Below are 15,996 nucleotides of genomic sequence, written 5' to 3' on the forward strand. Positions count from 1 at the left end.
CAGATATACACAATTTTTGTCGACAAATGGTAATTTGCTCTGCTGAGCCAAAAAGAGCATTTTCACAAAAAGTACAGGTTTCGCGAAACAATGTCCGATTTCCTCGAAACCAACTTTATTGCATGCGGAACGGTTCCTCGACACCAGACATACACATTTTTTGTCGAAAAATTCCGTAATTTGCTATGCTGAGCCGCAAAGACCATTTCACGGCAAAAAGGCATCAAGGATAATCTGCACGATCCTAACGAATCTCTTTTCCGTATCAACTTTATTGCATGCGGAACGATTCCGCGACACCAAGGACCATACATATTTTTTGGCCCCGAAAAAATGGTAATTTGCTCTCCTTGAGCCGAAAAGGAGGCCATTTTTCACAAAAAATACATCCTACGCGAAACAATGTCCGAATTTTCCATGGATACCAACCCTTTATTGCATGCGGAATGGTTCCTCGGACATCAGACATACCACATTTTTTGTCGAAAAATTGGTAATTTGCTCTGCTGAGCCAAAAAGAGCATTTTTCACAAAAAATTCAGGTTTCGCGAAACAATGTCCGATTTCCTCGAAACCAACTTTATTGCATGCGGAATGGTTCCTCGACATCAGACATACACATTTTTTGTCGACAAATGGTAATTTGCTCTCTTGAGCCAAAAAGAGCATTTTTCACAAAAAATACAGGTTTCGCGAAACAATGTCCGATTTCCTCGGAACCAACTTTATTGCATGCGGAAAAATTCCTCGACATCAGACATACACCTTGTTTGTCGCAAAATGGTAATTTGCTCCCCCGAGCCAAAAAGAGCATTTTTCACAAAAAATTCAGGTTTCGCGAAACAATGTCCGATTTCCTCGGAACCAACTTTATTGGATGCGGAATGGTTCCTCTACATCAGGCATATACCTTGTTTGTCGAAAAATGGTAATTTGCTCTCCTGAGCCAAAAAGAGCATTTTTCACAAAAAATGCAGGTTTCGTGAAACGATGTCCGATTTTGTCGGAACCCATTTCATTGCATCAGACATACACCTTGTTTGTTGAAAACTATTAATTTGCTCTCCTGACCCAAAAAGAGCATTTCCATGTTCGTTGACAGCCAGGGATCCATGTATATACGACAGCGTATTCCTTGTGTGTTATAATTCCAGCAGATACAGTGTCGCATCTGTTCGGTACTTTGGCGTATCCTTTAGAATCTGGGATTCGTTCGTATTTGTTCGGAATCTTCCGCATCCACATTTGAGAGATTTGACGGATACCTTGGTATCTGCCGGGATCCGTACCCATCCGTACGCTGTAGAAAGGCTATAAATGGCTAAATGAAATATAACAAAATACACAGGATTCGAGTGTTTAATTGTATTAAAGCTACAAGTGACAAGTAGAATCTTTAGAAAGGCGTCCTAACAGAAATTCTGCCTGCGCCTATCGAACGGTTTAATACACTTCTCCCGGCCATTCAGCGTCGATCTGGTAAAATAATAGTAACTTGTTGCTTGTTTCATGTGTTTTGTCCGGGTCAAATGCGTGTCACAGCCACTGTGCTTTTTAAATGTAAATTTATTCGGTGTTAATTGGTAAACAAGCAATCAGCACCAACGGGGGGCAGGTCTCCGTTCGGGCCAGATGAGAGTCATGTGACAGGGAGTACCCAATGACAGGCAAGTCTGGGGATTTCAAATGTACCGTTATGCGAGACGAAGCAAGCATTTTCCGGGCCTCTGTTGCGAGAGGAGAAGAAATGGAGAAAGTTTGGACCTGTTTTACCTCTGAAGTTCTGGTCGGGACTTTGCTTTCCAGCTGGGACCCCGCCGACCCAAAGAACGCCAAGCTATATGCGCTAGGATGCCTGGATTCTGTACAAAGTTGATGAGGCGGATTATGTTGGAGATTTGTGCAAGGTCACGGAATGGTAAATTCACTTTGAGCCGAGATTGCAAGGTGAACAAACTTTGCGACCTATCCAACACAAGTCATATGGATCGGACTGCGCAAATCTCAGCGGATTATTCCTCCTTCCGTAGCCTGTTGGAACCGTGTGCTCTTTTTAATAACTACCCCTGGTCCCGGCCCCGGAGTGTCGCTGGACAATGGAGTCTGAGTTGGACCAATTGGTTGGACACAGCACAGAATCGTGAATCATTTTGAAATTGCACAGTCACTGCGATTGATCCCAATGCCATCGACGTTAACTACAAGTTTTGAATAAAAGGCCGCAAAATTATATACCTGGATATAAGAGTATATGGATATTTCCGATCCAACCAAATGCGAAACCTGTATCCCCACTTATTTGCTACGTATACTTTTCTTGGATCCCATTCAAGAAAATCCGAAATCTGAATTGTTCCGTACCTGCTAAGCCGTTCGAGTCTAGACAAAATACGGGGGATACAGCTTTCGGATTTGGTTAGGATCCGGGAAAATCCGCATTTCGTATCTGCATAAACGTATCCAAAATACGGGCGGATACAGCTTTCGGATTTGGTTAGGATCCGGGAAAATCCGCATTTCGTATCTGCATAAACGTATCCAAAATACGGGCGGATACCACTTTCGGATTTAGTTAGAATCCGAGAAAGTCCGAATTTCGTATCTACGTATACGTAGCAAATACGTTTGGGATTTGGTTAGTATACGGAAAAATACCGACGTTTCGACGTGTTCTCCGCGGTAAGGATACGAAAAAATACCAATGGGATCCACTACCGTATTTGCCAAAAATACGGATTTCGTATTTTTCCGTGTTTAATTAGTCCGGATTCGAGAAAATCCGAAATTTCGGATCCGTAACAGATTCCGCTCGCATCTGTCCGTAAACGATCGTATCCTTCAAGGATACGGAAAGATAACGGCCCGGATTTGACTGCATTTGAACCCATTTTTTCCAGTGTATAATGATGTACCTGCAGTGAGGTTTGTTCGGGGATCATGCTTCTTTTGCTATCAAGTGCACCCTGTCTTTTAGGAGTAACCCTCCCGTACGATCCTGTGCGTAGATACAATGTCCGAAAAGTACCGACTTCAATCATCAGGGAAGTTAAGTCGCCAAAGTCTACTTTTTGTCCTACGTCTTTTCCGTACTAAACGGAACATTCATCACTGGAGAGCTACACCTATTCTTTGAGCCTCACACACGGCACCAACTTGCTCATTTCACAATCAAACTTATTGGTAAGAATTCCCTCCTGATGTTGCCATGTGTCTTCCATTTTCAACAAATCCAACACGATAAGAAGCTGTTCCACCTCGCAACCACACGTTGAGTGGGCGGATTGTGTAAAAGAACACGGTGTCTGTCTTCCTCTTAGTTTTACGTTGAAGAGGTTCATCAGTCACGTATGAATCAGGTTACAGCAATTTTTCTTCAATCAATGACTGTTTTGTAAAGGTACAGTACATACCTCTCAAATTTTCGATGTCTACCAGCACATCTTCGTCATGGGGAATGACATAGTCTCAGTTCTCGCGAGCTTTTATCTTTTGTGATCGCCATATGTTATCCCCATTGGTATTGTACTTCAATTTTAGTTGTAAACATTAAGCCATGTGTCTAGCTAGATCTGCATCCATTTCTTTTTTCCTTCTTTCCGGTCTGCTCAAGTAAACGTTAAAGGCCGCTGTAGAGCCTTTTCGGTTAGAGTGATACATGGCCATTAATGTTTGTTAAGACAGCAGTAATCCTTGTATCAGTGAACGATATGTTGACTAAGCCCCTTAATACATCACAAATGCCCACTAGCCGGGCCAGTATCAGTTTGGCTTTTGGCATGAAGGAAATCGAGCGCTGTATTGAATCATTCCATTTGCTTATATCAGCTGAGACTCACATTTCTGACTCTTCTGATTTTTCATGTCTACAAGATATGCTTGTATGCGTGTATGGTCGAGAGTAATAGAGCTGGACTGAGCGGTAGACTTCAGTTTGTAAGCTTTATATACATATATATATATATATATATATATATTATGTGAAAACCATGTTACAAAATAAACCAGGAAATCCTTGATATAGCATCTATGCTTTAAAACTTTGTTAAAAAAGATTTTGAGAATTTGAAATATCTTTTTTTCCATATCACGATGTTTTGGAAAAAAGGAGAGTATATATCAGAGTATATAGATGGGCTAGTATCATTTTGCAAGTTGGCTTCTGTCATGAAAGAAATCAAGTGCTGTATTACATCATTCAATTTAATACGTTTCTCAGCTGAGGATTACATTTCCGACTCTTTTATTTTCTCATCTATCCAAGCTAGGCTCTAGCCATAAAATGCTTGTATCATCGAGAGTTATAGAGCTGGACTGAACCTTAGACTTCAGTTTGTAAGGATGAAAGCTATATGATTGTACATATACATATTACGTGAAAACCGCCCATTATACAAAATAAACCAGGCAATCTTTAATAGGGCATCTATACTTGAAAACTTTGTCGAAAAAGGACTTGAGAACTTGCTATCTCTTTTCTTCATATCACGATCTATTGAAAAAAGATTTCACAATATACGTTATACAATAGTATACAGTATACAACAGTATTAACGATACTTGTAACTTTGACTACAGAGGTCTTGTTCAAAATATAGAAATCCAATGGTTTTCAGACTAATCATTACTATTTTTAATGGGAGGTTGGAGTGGTTAACAAACATTGTAAGAGCCGATCGAAAGATTGTGGATAGTAACGTCTTCTCTTTGCTCCTGGCAGTTGTGGGTAACTACTGAGACTTCAGAAATGAAAATTTGTAACCTATAGCTTTATGTACTATTATACAGACATGATTTCAGTTCCCTATAGAACTTGTAAATGGGCAAGATCTAGAGGAATTTATTTTATCGTCTGACAAGCTCCCAAGTGTGAAAATCTTAGCAACGAATTGAGATATATGCCTTTACCTTTGTGGCAGGTTTCAGCTCATTCAATTACAAAAGAAGCCTGTTAAAGCCCAAAGACATTGCACTTTGACTACCCAACGCTTTTTCTCGCAGTGGTTACATAATACAACAGACGTGTGATGCCGAAAATGATTGCAACATCCATACGGGAACGCCATGCCTGGAGCGACCAGTACATAATCTTTAAGTTTACTATTCAGTACCCTACAGGCGATTGACGTTGAGTCTACTTAACTTCAGACTGCCAGCTAGCACTTACAAATGCTACTACACTACACCACAGCAAAATGGCGTTTTTGTAATGTGGTACATAGAATTTAAAACGGGAAGTGGCTCATGGCTTAGATGGATAGGTGCTTACATCCGCCGCGTGATTTACATCGTCACTTTACAAAGGAACAATTCAGACATCGATAGCTGTCTCAGCAAACGTGTTGTAATGAACGGATGATGGATAAAACCTATTTGGGGCTAGAAGATCAATATGAAATAAGTGCAGCAGGTGAAGTAAGAAATCAGCAGAGGCGGCCACCCATCAAGCTTCCGCGCTCTCCCATCTCGCAAACTCAGCAGAGAGGGATTCAGGTCAATTGCCTGGAGTTGCAGTAATTTTCCGGCCCATTACGTTCCCTCCACCCCATCATGATTTTCCAGGGCGGGTTCCGGGAATTTGCATCTGTCGGACGTTTGGAAGATGTATGTTGGAGGCTCAACTTCGGGATGAGTTATCTGTACACCGATCTTTCTGCCCGCCGGTAACGGACGACTTTCAGAATCTTTCAGCGCGGATGGATGAGCCCCTTTGTCACGATGACAAGTAGGATGTCTTACTGAGACGATCTGTCACGGCCGACTTAAGCCACGCCATCTTCTCATAACGTTCTCAAAGACTCTAACAGAATCGTAATCGTCCATAATAAAGATTGTCATTTTTTTAGTAGTGCTGTATTTCTGTGATCCTGAACGGCCTATGTTGAACTGTTCTTCAATAATCTGTTTAGAATATTGCTGTCTGAACATTGGATATAAAAGGCATATTTTCGTCTATGGGCGTGGTCACATATAGGTCGTGCGATCGTCGCTACAAAAATGTACGTACCCTGCGAAGTTCAACTGTCTTTTGTACACAAAATGCTGTTTAGGGTCTAAGTCGGTGGTTAGTTCTGTCACAGCCTGCTTGAAATTCCTATGGCATCAAAATACGACGATCCCACGACCTATGTGACCGCTCCTTACAGCTCAACAACCTTTAGAAAGATGATAGTCAATGCCCAGTCATAACCCCCCCCCCCTCACATTAGGTGAAAATCGATCGGACGACGATTCTGCGGTAATCGACTGAGCTTCGATTATAATAATGATTTAATTGCACAACAAGTGTATAATGTACAAAATATGCCTTGTATTTGACGGGGACAGTTTTCAGGTGAAAAATACGCGCAACCCTCTGTCGATCTTAAATATGGCCGATCTTCCATCTATAAGCCCGAAGATCGTGGATAATGTGACAGGGGTATTACTCAACGACCTTTTTGTGGTAGTTTTGCCTTTCAACTACTAGTATGCTTCAGACTGTCCCTAATTTGGGCGTGGTGGCCTCCACACGATTGATGAATGCGAGGGCTTACGCGTTAATGATTATGATCGCACGTCCGGAGTTTGATTAAGAGTGAAACATCCGCGTAATGTATAATTGGGACATGGTGCCGCCTCCACAAAGGTGCAAGGTGCAGCGAGAAACGACTGATAAGGACAAGTAATCACGCAGTCCTTTGCCAAAGGCCCTAATGGAAAAAAAAAAACTTATTGTATTCCTCAAATGAAAGGTCGCCTGTGTTGGTAGTTAAAAAGTTAAACTTTGGTACAGGAAACACGTGATCAGTGAGTGTTTCCTTTGTGTTTGAACAAAGCCCACCTTTGTAATCATTATTCTACTCTTGTTTAAGATATTTTACATGTAAAATACTTGCTAAGCTAGGATTTATCTCCAGATTTAAGCACATAACGACATGTGACAACCCAATACAAAGAAAATTATATCTATTAAAGTATGTCTAGACGTTAGAAATACCTCTAATGATTGTAAAAGCCCATTTTTATCTCATACTATAGTAACTACACACTCTTGTATTATGCACATTAGCTACATAGAACTGTACTTATGTAGCAGTAGCTGCCAAGCTTTGTACATTATGCAGGAAAGATATTGTTCTTGTAAAGGATAAATGATCATTAATTAGCGAACCTACTTTAGTCTTTCTTTGCTACTTATTACTGGCTGTAATCTAAATCTTGTTGATTAATCATAATTTCATATCATATAATTACACACATTAGAACAAAGACTAACCACCCCTTGAAAATCTTTGCACAGTAAAGTTAGCACACTTACAGCTCTCCAGCTCCATGGTGCAGTTTTGCTCGTCAAGTGGGTACTTCCGTAAGTCCATGGGGCAGGCGATTTTCGCCGTGATTCTGTGGGGAGGAAGAGGAACAATTAATGAGAACGAGCAGCATTCTATCAACCTAAGACATGGTGGATAGGATATATCTTAGAGGCTATTAAGGACTTTGATGAATCTTGTGTAAATAGGTTGCATGCCTCTGCAAGTTCGGTGTCCTAAAAAACTTTGGCGTTCGAGGATCGATACAAATGCAAAATCAATCGCAAACATATCTAACTAATGTAGATATCATTTTCTGGTGTCTGCAGTACTTTTGGATTTAAAGTTAGAAATGGTAACAAAAAGTATTCTAAATCTTTTCTACGATTTTAGACGAGACCAGACAGTCAGGCACCTTGCGTACGAAGTTTCTAGTTAAACTTGTATTCGTGAGTTTTCTCTCTAAAGTTCATTATCGCACCATCTTGTCGTGCTTATTGCACATAACGATAGTCAAATCAAATCAAAACATACATGCACACATTCGGTAAAAGCAACTTTGGCATGTTGATTACCAGGTTTTTTTGCAACGTATACTAAGATTACACGGCGTTAATCATTTTAAGCGTAGGTTTTAAAACAATGCTTTACCCTAATCCGAAAGATAAGATTGGGTACAGCTAGTTGGTAGCGTTGTCCACTCTCGACTCCCCGAAGAAGGTTTCCCATTATACAGTTGGGTTCCGAAAAGTGCTTTATCATGGCGGTTCGGTGGAGTTACAAGAAGTACAGATGGTTGCACAAAAACTCAAATAGGTCATGGAGGTGAAATAATCACCAGTGAAAGATCTATTGGCCTGATAAGGATGGATGAAGAAGTGATGTGAGCAAAAATACACCGGTGGTCCCCTAAGCAGCCTTCCAGCTCCCTGCGGCCGTCAACGTCGTCACGGCCCTCACCTTCCTGGAAGTTTTCATGTGCTTCGCATACGTACTTTCCAGCATGAAACAGAGATAAAGTAAAACTAAACCGATATGCTAGAGTCCTGAGAACATGATTTCGATATGCTCAAAAGACTTGATTTAATGATATAGCAAGTAAGACCCCCTAGCATCAATGCTGCTTTTACACATTGGATCTTGAGTTATTCTTTACTTGTTCATTTGCAAGTCAATGTTATGGCTTCTTTTCATTTAACAGGGATGAGAATGGGACTATCTATAGTGTCGATCTTCATTCAGCTCTTGTTATTCAGTCTGAGTAGGCATTCACCAATAATGTGTCTGGAATCGTCGCTTGTTCAGACATTGGCCACAATTCAGCAAACGTTAATGTCCCATACGCTACTTATCAGTCTGGGCCTGGTTACTCCGGGATATAATTGTCTCCCACACACAGAACATCTTTCCTGTATCTATTTTCCAGCAGCGTATCACAAAAGACACTCTGCTTATATACTTTGCCAGCAGTCACTTACATGTACCTACATCAAAGAAATGAAGGTACCGTCTATAAATATGACTCAACCTGATGTCTCTTCTTTTGACAGGTTTTAGTATGGATGTCCGTGTGTGCCTTAGCTATTGGCTCGACACCTAATTCTGTTGCCGCACTGTAAAGCTGGCGTTGGCGATAATGAGTTACTTAAAGAAATGTAAGATCCGGGCACAATAGCACCCATTCATTTTAAAAGAGGGGACTTCTGGATACATAATGCTGCGATGGACGTGGACACATTATTTGATATTGAGGTAACTTGTCAGCATCAAATCGCCACCATGGACAGAAAGGTGGTCTGCTGATGTTGAGTAAAGCATGTCGAGCTCTGCTGACAGAAATATTGAAGCATTGCGACGGCGGGAACTCTCCCTGCATGTAGAAGTGTTGGTGAGGACTCTATAGAATAAAGTATAGTTTTCATTGCGACAATAGAAATACATGGATACGTGTCAGGGGAAGGAATGGGCAGTGATTTTTGTCTGAATCATCATATCACTCATACCGCTGCTTGCCAGGCCATAGCACACCTTATCAGTTTTGTCGTGTGGCGTATACGTAACAGCAGAGTGCTCGACCCATAATCCAAGGGTTAATTCCACTGAAAAACAGCCGATCCTGTGAGACTTTCCTCTCTTCACTCATGTGAGTGATTCCGAACGTATTGAGGTCAAGTGAGTTAGCGCCAAATGGCAGCCGCTCCAGACTACCATTAAGCTCCTTCTGTTGTAATATCCTCACAATTCAGCCCTTGTCTGCGCATGCGAAAATACAGAAATGGGCCAACCCAAAAGCAATATCAACATATCAATGTCAGAACTTTTAAAGACAATTAGCAGCTACTATGGACCTATTGTGACTATTTTTCTTGTTATGCAACATTACTAGACAAGCTAAACGAAGTTTAAGAAAAAAACAATTAACACGCTTGACAGTAGTTTAATCTAAAGGCGGGAACAACAGCGAGCTGAGCTGACAGGACCTCTACAATCACGCGTCCACAAATCCAGCCTGAGCCAGTGGATTTGCGTGTAATAAGGTACTTCCCCACTCCGTCTTACTCAGTCGGCTCCTAGTCAGTTACTCATGACACATTGGCAGTTCCAACAACAGGTTACATTAATGCCTGTTCATCAGCACAATGGACAGGGCCTGGCTTCTTCATCACGCCTTTCCTCAATCATGATCGGCCCAGAAACGTCTGTACACATCGACCACAGATGATGTGTCCTGCCGGCAGCGTGAGGGATGGCACGCTCATTAGGCGCGTTAGTCCTGCGTGAATGATAGATCTGCGCGCCCCATTAGTGGGTATAGTACCTCAGCACCACGCCGGTGGGATGGTGATTGAGCACGGCATCGCGCCGATGGTGGTCGGGCCTGGGCGGAAAACTGCTGACTACAGGCGTTCTTACCGCCACCCTTGACATCCCGGCGAAGGGGTCAGCCATCTAGGGCGGTAAATGACGAGCCACTGCTGAGAGAACAACGAGGGCGATAACACTTTGGGAGCATGTGCGTCTGGCTCCTGGCTGGTCATTCGTCGTACAATCAAACCCTCGTGTCTCAAGAAGACATTCAACAAAACACCAAGCTTTGGCAATTATTTTCTTAACTGTAAAACATAACCCCTTGAGGGGCTGGTGCTGAGATGGCAGTGAAACTTAAGTGCTTCTGGAAAAGGAGATTACGGGCAGATTGCATTCCACACAGGGCTGTGCAGACAAACGACCTAAGGGCTCAAAGTGGGTCATGGCAGATGGAACGATGAAATTGGGGTTACTGTGGCACATGCGGGTGCAACTTTAGCATCTTACTGGGCCAGTTCCCATTTGGTTCTTATGAGCAGCACTTTAACTTTACCATCGCAGAACGTTAAACGTTAAAACCGTACTAAGTTTCTCCTTGGGAAGCTACCGTGGACCAAAAACAGGAATAAAACATGACTGACAAATAGATACCTTGACGACCTACATGTTGGTCCTATGCCTCATGTCTATTAGACCACTGACTGGCCACAGGACACAACCACCCAAAACGCATTTATTAAAGCAGTGATATGTCTCTGTCTGCCTAGCACATCTACCATCACCAGTGGTCAGCCCTTGCCGCAAATGAAAAGGGCTGGCGAGACACAGTCCACCAGTCTGTTTCGCATAGGACTGGCTAGCCACAAGCGTGCATGTGGCCGACGTTGGCCAATCCCCTTGATGACCTACGTACGCAAAGTCCAGCCAAGACGAACATATCGGCTGTGACATAGAAGACTGGATGACCAAACAACTTAGAAATTTTCTCAACACAACTGATAGAAAGAAGTATCATCCACGAAAGTTTCGTGACCTGTGGACGCCCTACAACTGATTGCCTGAGAAATTAGAACGCGACCTAATCAAAGCTTAGCTTCGCCCGAAGCTTGGTCAGATTGGCGTTCATCTTTACTCAAGGTCCTAAACCAAGATTCCACAGCCAGCAGCGTTAATGAATATCGGAGTGATCGTGACATCTAGTTTCTACCCGTGTGATTAGTGACTAATGGCCACTAACATCAAACTAATACATCATCGTAACCCATCCCACTTTGTCAATATGAAAAAAGTTGTAGTCTCAATTAATGTAGCAAATACTTGAATTTATCCTGGGCATTTGTGAAAGGTTGCAATATGTAAAGTTCGTTCCTGTTTTATTGTGGTATCTGTCTTCTTTAGATACTGATAGGTAGCAATACCTTGACAATTTCTGGTATCTCACAATCTTAGGCAATATATCATTTCGTCGTAATGCAAGACGTGTGCTCTAAGTGTTCTCACGTCAGTTGGTAGATTTCCATAATGTCTTTGTGTACGTAACTGACGTTAAAAGTCTTATACGGCGCACATCTATCCTTAATCTGGGTAAAGTGATTATTTCAAGTTAAAAAGATAAATTCTTAATGGGTAGACGCTGACTTACGGCACTCCATTCATCAATGCTGCTGGGGACATCGGTTCGGAATTTGTCGAAGCACTCAGCAAACTTTTTATCCGGTTAAAAACTGGGACGTCGCCTCACTCCACTGGGTCACTAGATAAAGCTTACAGTCCCGGTGCCTCGAGCCCACCCATCACAGCAATGTGAACAGTCATTTGTCATCGCACTGCTGTAAATTCAGAGGCATGGGCAATATCTCCACAGGTTTCATATCTACAAATATATACCAACTTTCATTCCGGAGATTGTTATCCAAAAGTCCCTGCAGACATTAACAGTGGCATTCAGCATGATACCCCATACCTCTGTCATTCTTACAAATGTATATGTAGTCTTGGTCTATTTTGAATATATATTGGAACGTCTGTCTAAAGACTTGTATTCCCGTAAGGCAATACTTTCTCATAGAACTACACTGACAATGTGACATTTCGGGTTGTCAAAAGAACAAGCAATATTGCCACAATGACATTATTGATGTTGTTCCATGTCTTTGACAATGAATTGACATTTGTGTCTTCGTGAAATTGTCATTGTAGAGACAATCCAATGCCGTGTGATTGGTATAGAATCTTATTGGGGGGAATTGAAGTAGCTGGTATGCGTAGATACAATTGCTTGTATGACAAAATAACAAAATGTGTTTTCTGTCTACTGTCACACCGATATCACAATAATTGATACGCCCAGGAATAAATCGCTCCACCAGTTGTTCGTGGAGTTGAAAGGCACTATCTTTCTTGCCGTACGAACTCTACGAGGACAAAATGAGGAAACTTTCGAGTGTTCGAAACTCATCTGAACTTCAGTCTTTGTACGCACGGTCCAAACAGTCGTTCTACTTCGTCTGCTTCTTGTTCTGATGACTCACTCTTTGATTATTCTTGGGAGAACATGGAACGGGAAAACTATACCAGTCACGGTGTGGTTAGGGAATTTTCCGTTCATGTCTGATCCCCGTCATAAGAACTTGTACTTTGTGGGTACTATAACCTCTATCTTTGAGATGGATACACATAACGACACAATAAATGTATTATCCAGCTCACCGGATCAATTTTGTCCCTCTTATAACCCATGATATTACATTTCGAAAAGCTTGAGGGAGCGAGAGCTTTACAGCTAGACATATATTAGCATTATGTGTTCCAAGTCTCCAAAGTGCATTTTCCAATATTAAATTGACTCACTGACTCCGGCATGCAGTCCAAGGTAGCAGTAGCCGTAAGGACAGTCTTTATACAAGAGTTCATCACATACGGCGGTCAACTCATTCCTGATCCATGTTTGACGTTGCACCCCAGAGACTGCACATCCTCCGCCTTTCCTTGACAGACTTTTTTTTCAATCTGGATACGTGCCAAAACCACAGCAAGTTCTTACTTTTTAACTATACACAAGAAGCTGAGCAGTGGTCCTGCCAAGTTGATTATACGCTACTTAATGTCTAACTATTTGTTGCGTGGAAAGTGCAATTGACTCCCAGTAACATTCTATAAGTGTTACAGCAGAATGACGTCGTGTGTGGCTTAGCTGGTAGAGCGTTCGGCTCGGAATCTAGAAGTCCCGAGTTCGATACCTGCCTTGCCCAGACGTTGTGCCCTTAGGACAAACACTTAACACGACTTCTCTCACTTCCTCCATGTGTAAACATGGGTACCTGACTTCGGTCGGAGAGGTAAAAAAAAAGAATACATATACTTTCTGTCTATACAGTCAAACCTGTATTAAGGGCCACCTCTACAGAGGGGCCACCTGTCCATAGTGGCCACTTTTTGTCGGTCCCTTGGGTATTTTATCTACAAGTTGCCACCTCTATACAGAGGCCACCTGTCTATAGTGGCCATATTTGTCCGGTCCCTTGAGTGGCCACTATAGACAGGTTTGACTGTACTGTGCATGTGGCACAGTCAAGTAAGGTAATAACTTGAGTGCAGTGCCAAATTGTCCCTCGTCTGTCCAAAAGGAAATGAAAAAAAAAAATGCCGATGATGACTACTGACCTCATGCCGTACAGAATGTTGCCGTTTGGTTCGATCCGAATGAGCCTGTTGTCCACGGTGACGCGGTGGAGGAAGGAGCTTTTGGAGTTGACGAGGAACGTGTCCGGCACCCACAGCTTCTCCACCAGCCGCCCGTCCAGGCTCAGGCTCTTGTTGGTGCCGGTGTACTGCAGACGGTTGTCCCGCCAGTATTGCCGCAGAAACACGGTGATGGTATAATCCTGGAGGGAAAAGGACTGCATTGTATTGTTTTGTAGTGACAGGTAAAAAAACATCCACTACCTTATGGCTGTTCCGTGTTTAAAAGAGCAACATCCTGTGCACATGTTGGTATGATCCCGAAAAAAGAGATTGTGTTGTTTTCCTTTTTTGTTTTGTTTTATTACTGAACTGTTAAAAACATTTATGCACAACACCAGCATCCACTACCAAACGGTTGCTTGACGACAGCAACGTCTTGAGCACATCTTGGTATGATCCTACGACCTGGAGAAAAGAGTATTGCATTGTGTTGTGTTGTTCTGCTTTGTTTTGTACTGAAATATTAACTTAAAAATGTTTTAAGCACAACACAAGCATCCACTACCTGAATAGTGGCCCCGTTTTTAAGAAGAGTCACACATTAAGCACGTAAAATCATCCATAACAAATATAAAAAAGAGTAGGGGTAGTTCCCGGTGTAGATGGATCAAAAGTTTTCCAGTCCAAGTCAGGTAGGGAATTTCCTAAGATGTCTTTGCAATCCCAGCTTTTCCTATGGACTTAGTCGAAACTTGATGTGACTGAATTAGCTAGAAGAGGTTCAGCTGTATTAAGTGTTAGTTCAGTACCCAAATGTGTTCCATGTGGCCTTGCACTGAACAAATCTCGTTATTTAAAAATTATTAAGTTGCAAGCAAAACTAAGTTGGGTGATCTACCCAAACAGTAGCTTTAATACAGTAAGGCATGATTATGACATACTTATCGATAGTGCTTGATTACTACCGTGGCAGTATGTCTTTTTCACCTTGAGTGGGAATAAAGTTTAAGATATTATTATCTTTGTAATAACACCAATGAATATACTTTAATTCTATATAGAGTAAAATTTACCCGGAAAAAATAGAATTAATGTCATTTGACGTCTTCCATATGTACATCTCCGGCATAGGCACCGGGGCTTCAACATAGAGCCACAAAGTGAATACCGATGCGTCCCCAGGCATCGTGGTTTAGCAGTAGTCCTTATCATAAGACTGGGATCTAGACGATAACGGAAAACAACCGCGCCTGCATATGATAAGGGTAAATGTCGTAATTAGCCGGTGTGGCTGGAGGCTTACGGAAAGGCAGATACCATGGCATTTATTACTTGCAGTATCCACGTTATTGAAATGTCAGAAGTTTATTGAAGATCCGTCTAGATCTAGCAGTCCGTAAGTTGTGCAGCATTTTTAAGATAAATGCTGATGTTTCAGCTAAACGTGGTAAGCAGACTGTGAAGTCTGTTACGGTAATGTCTTTCTGTCGTAATGTCTTTCTAAAGCTTGAACCACTCCGCAAGTGCGACAAAAGTTGACTCCTCCTAGGCATATAGAATAGCGGTAACTTTTTCTGCTTTTATGTCAAGGGTGATGGAGGGATGGGCAGATTTTCTGGGTCGCGGTCTACAACTGACAAGTATTGCAAATATTTAGAACATACAGATGCATTTATTTAGATTTTCATCGAGTAATGTGGTCCCGGTCTGTGTACCATGAAACAAAAAGAGGCGGTTATTTTTCAACACACTCTTGGGGCTGGGGGTCTCCAGATCTGACTGCACTTTCTACTCCCATGCAGTGCAGATCAACTTGGCGATAACTGTCTGGACTGTCTGCAGCCGCCACGCATCAACTTATGATGCAAGCGAACGATGGATGGAGTTGTAACAATCTTCTTTATGTTGAGTTTTATGATGTTGCGATAAGAAGCATTCACTGCATTCCTCTGACATTATGTTAGCTCTTAACGTTAAATATTAGCTTACTGGGGCAGATATCTCAGCTTATTGTGATAAGTGACAGGAAACGGATGTTATCGTAAGTTTATCTACCAGCGTTTTTGAGATTTACGTACCAGGAAACTGCTCAAACAGAAACCGTCTAAGTTCTGAATAAACTAGGACACTGAATTATTCAACGTTGCAAAAAATCTAAGGAATCCATCAGGAAGTCTTTCATCATGGCCCGCAGTATGTTTATGGAGTCCATTTT

At 42.0% G+C, this 15,996-nt stretch overlaps 1 protein-coding gene across 1 annotated transcript in view; it reads right to left on the reverse strand.

Moving 5' to 3' along the window:
* The window catches only part of LOC118416592 (gamma-aminobutyric acid receptor subunit beta-3-like), a 54,042-nt gene that overhangs the window by 16,587 nt on the left and 21,459 nt on the right, over positions 1 to 15,996 (reverse strand). The window contains exons 4-5 of the mRNA XM_035821744.1: positions 13,761 to 13,981; positions 7,298 to 7,380 (exon numbers count right to left, since the gene is read on the reverse strand). Of these exons, the coding sequence (XP_035677637.1) occupies positions 7,298 to 7,380; positions 13,761 to 13,981 (304 nt within the window). The remainder of the gene's footprint in view (positions 1 to 7,297; positions 7,381 to 13,760; positions 13,982 to 15,996) is intronic.

This window comes from Branchiostoma floridae, chromosome 5, assembly GCF_000003815.2.
Source record: "Branchiostoma floridae strain S238N-H82 chromosome 5, Bfl_VNyyK, whole genome shotgun sequence".
NCBI lineage: Eukaryota > Metazoa > Chordata > Leptocardii > Amphioxiformes > Branchiostomatidae > Branchiostoma > Branchiostoma floridae.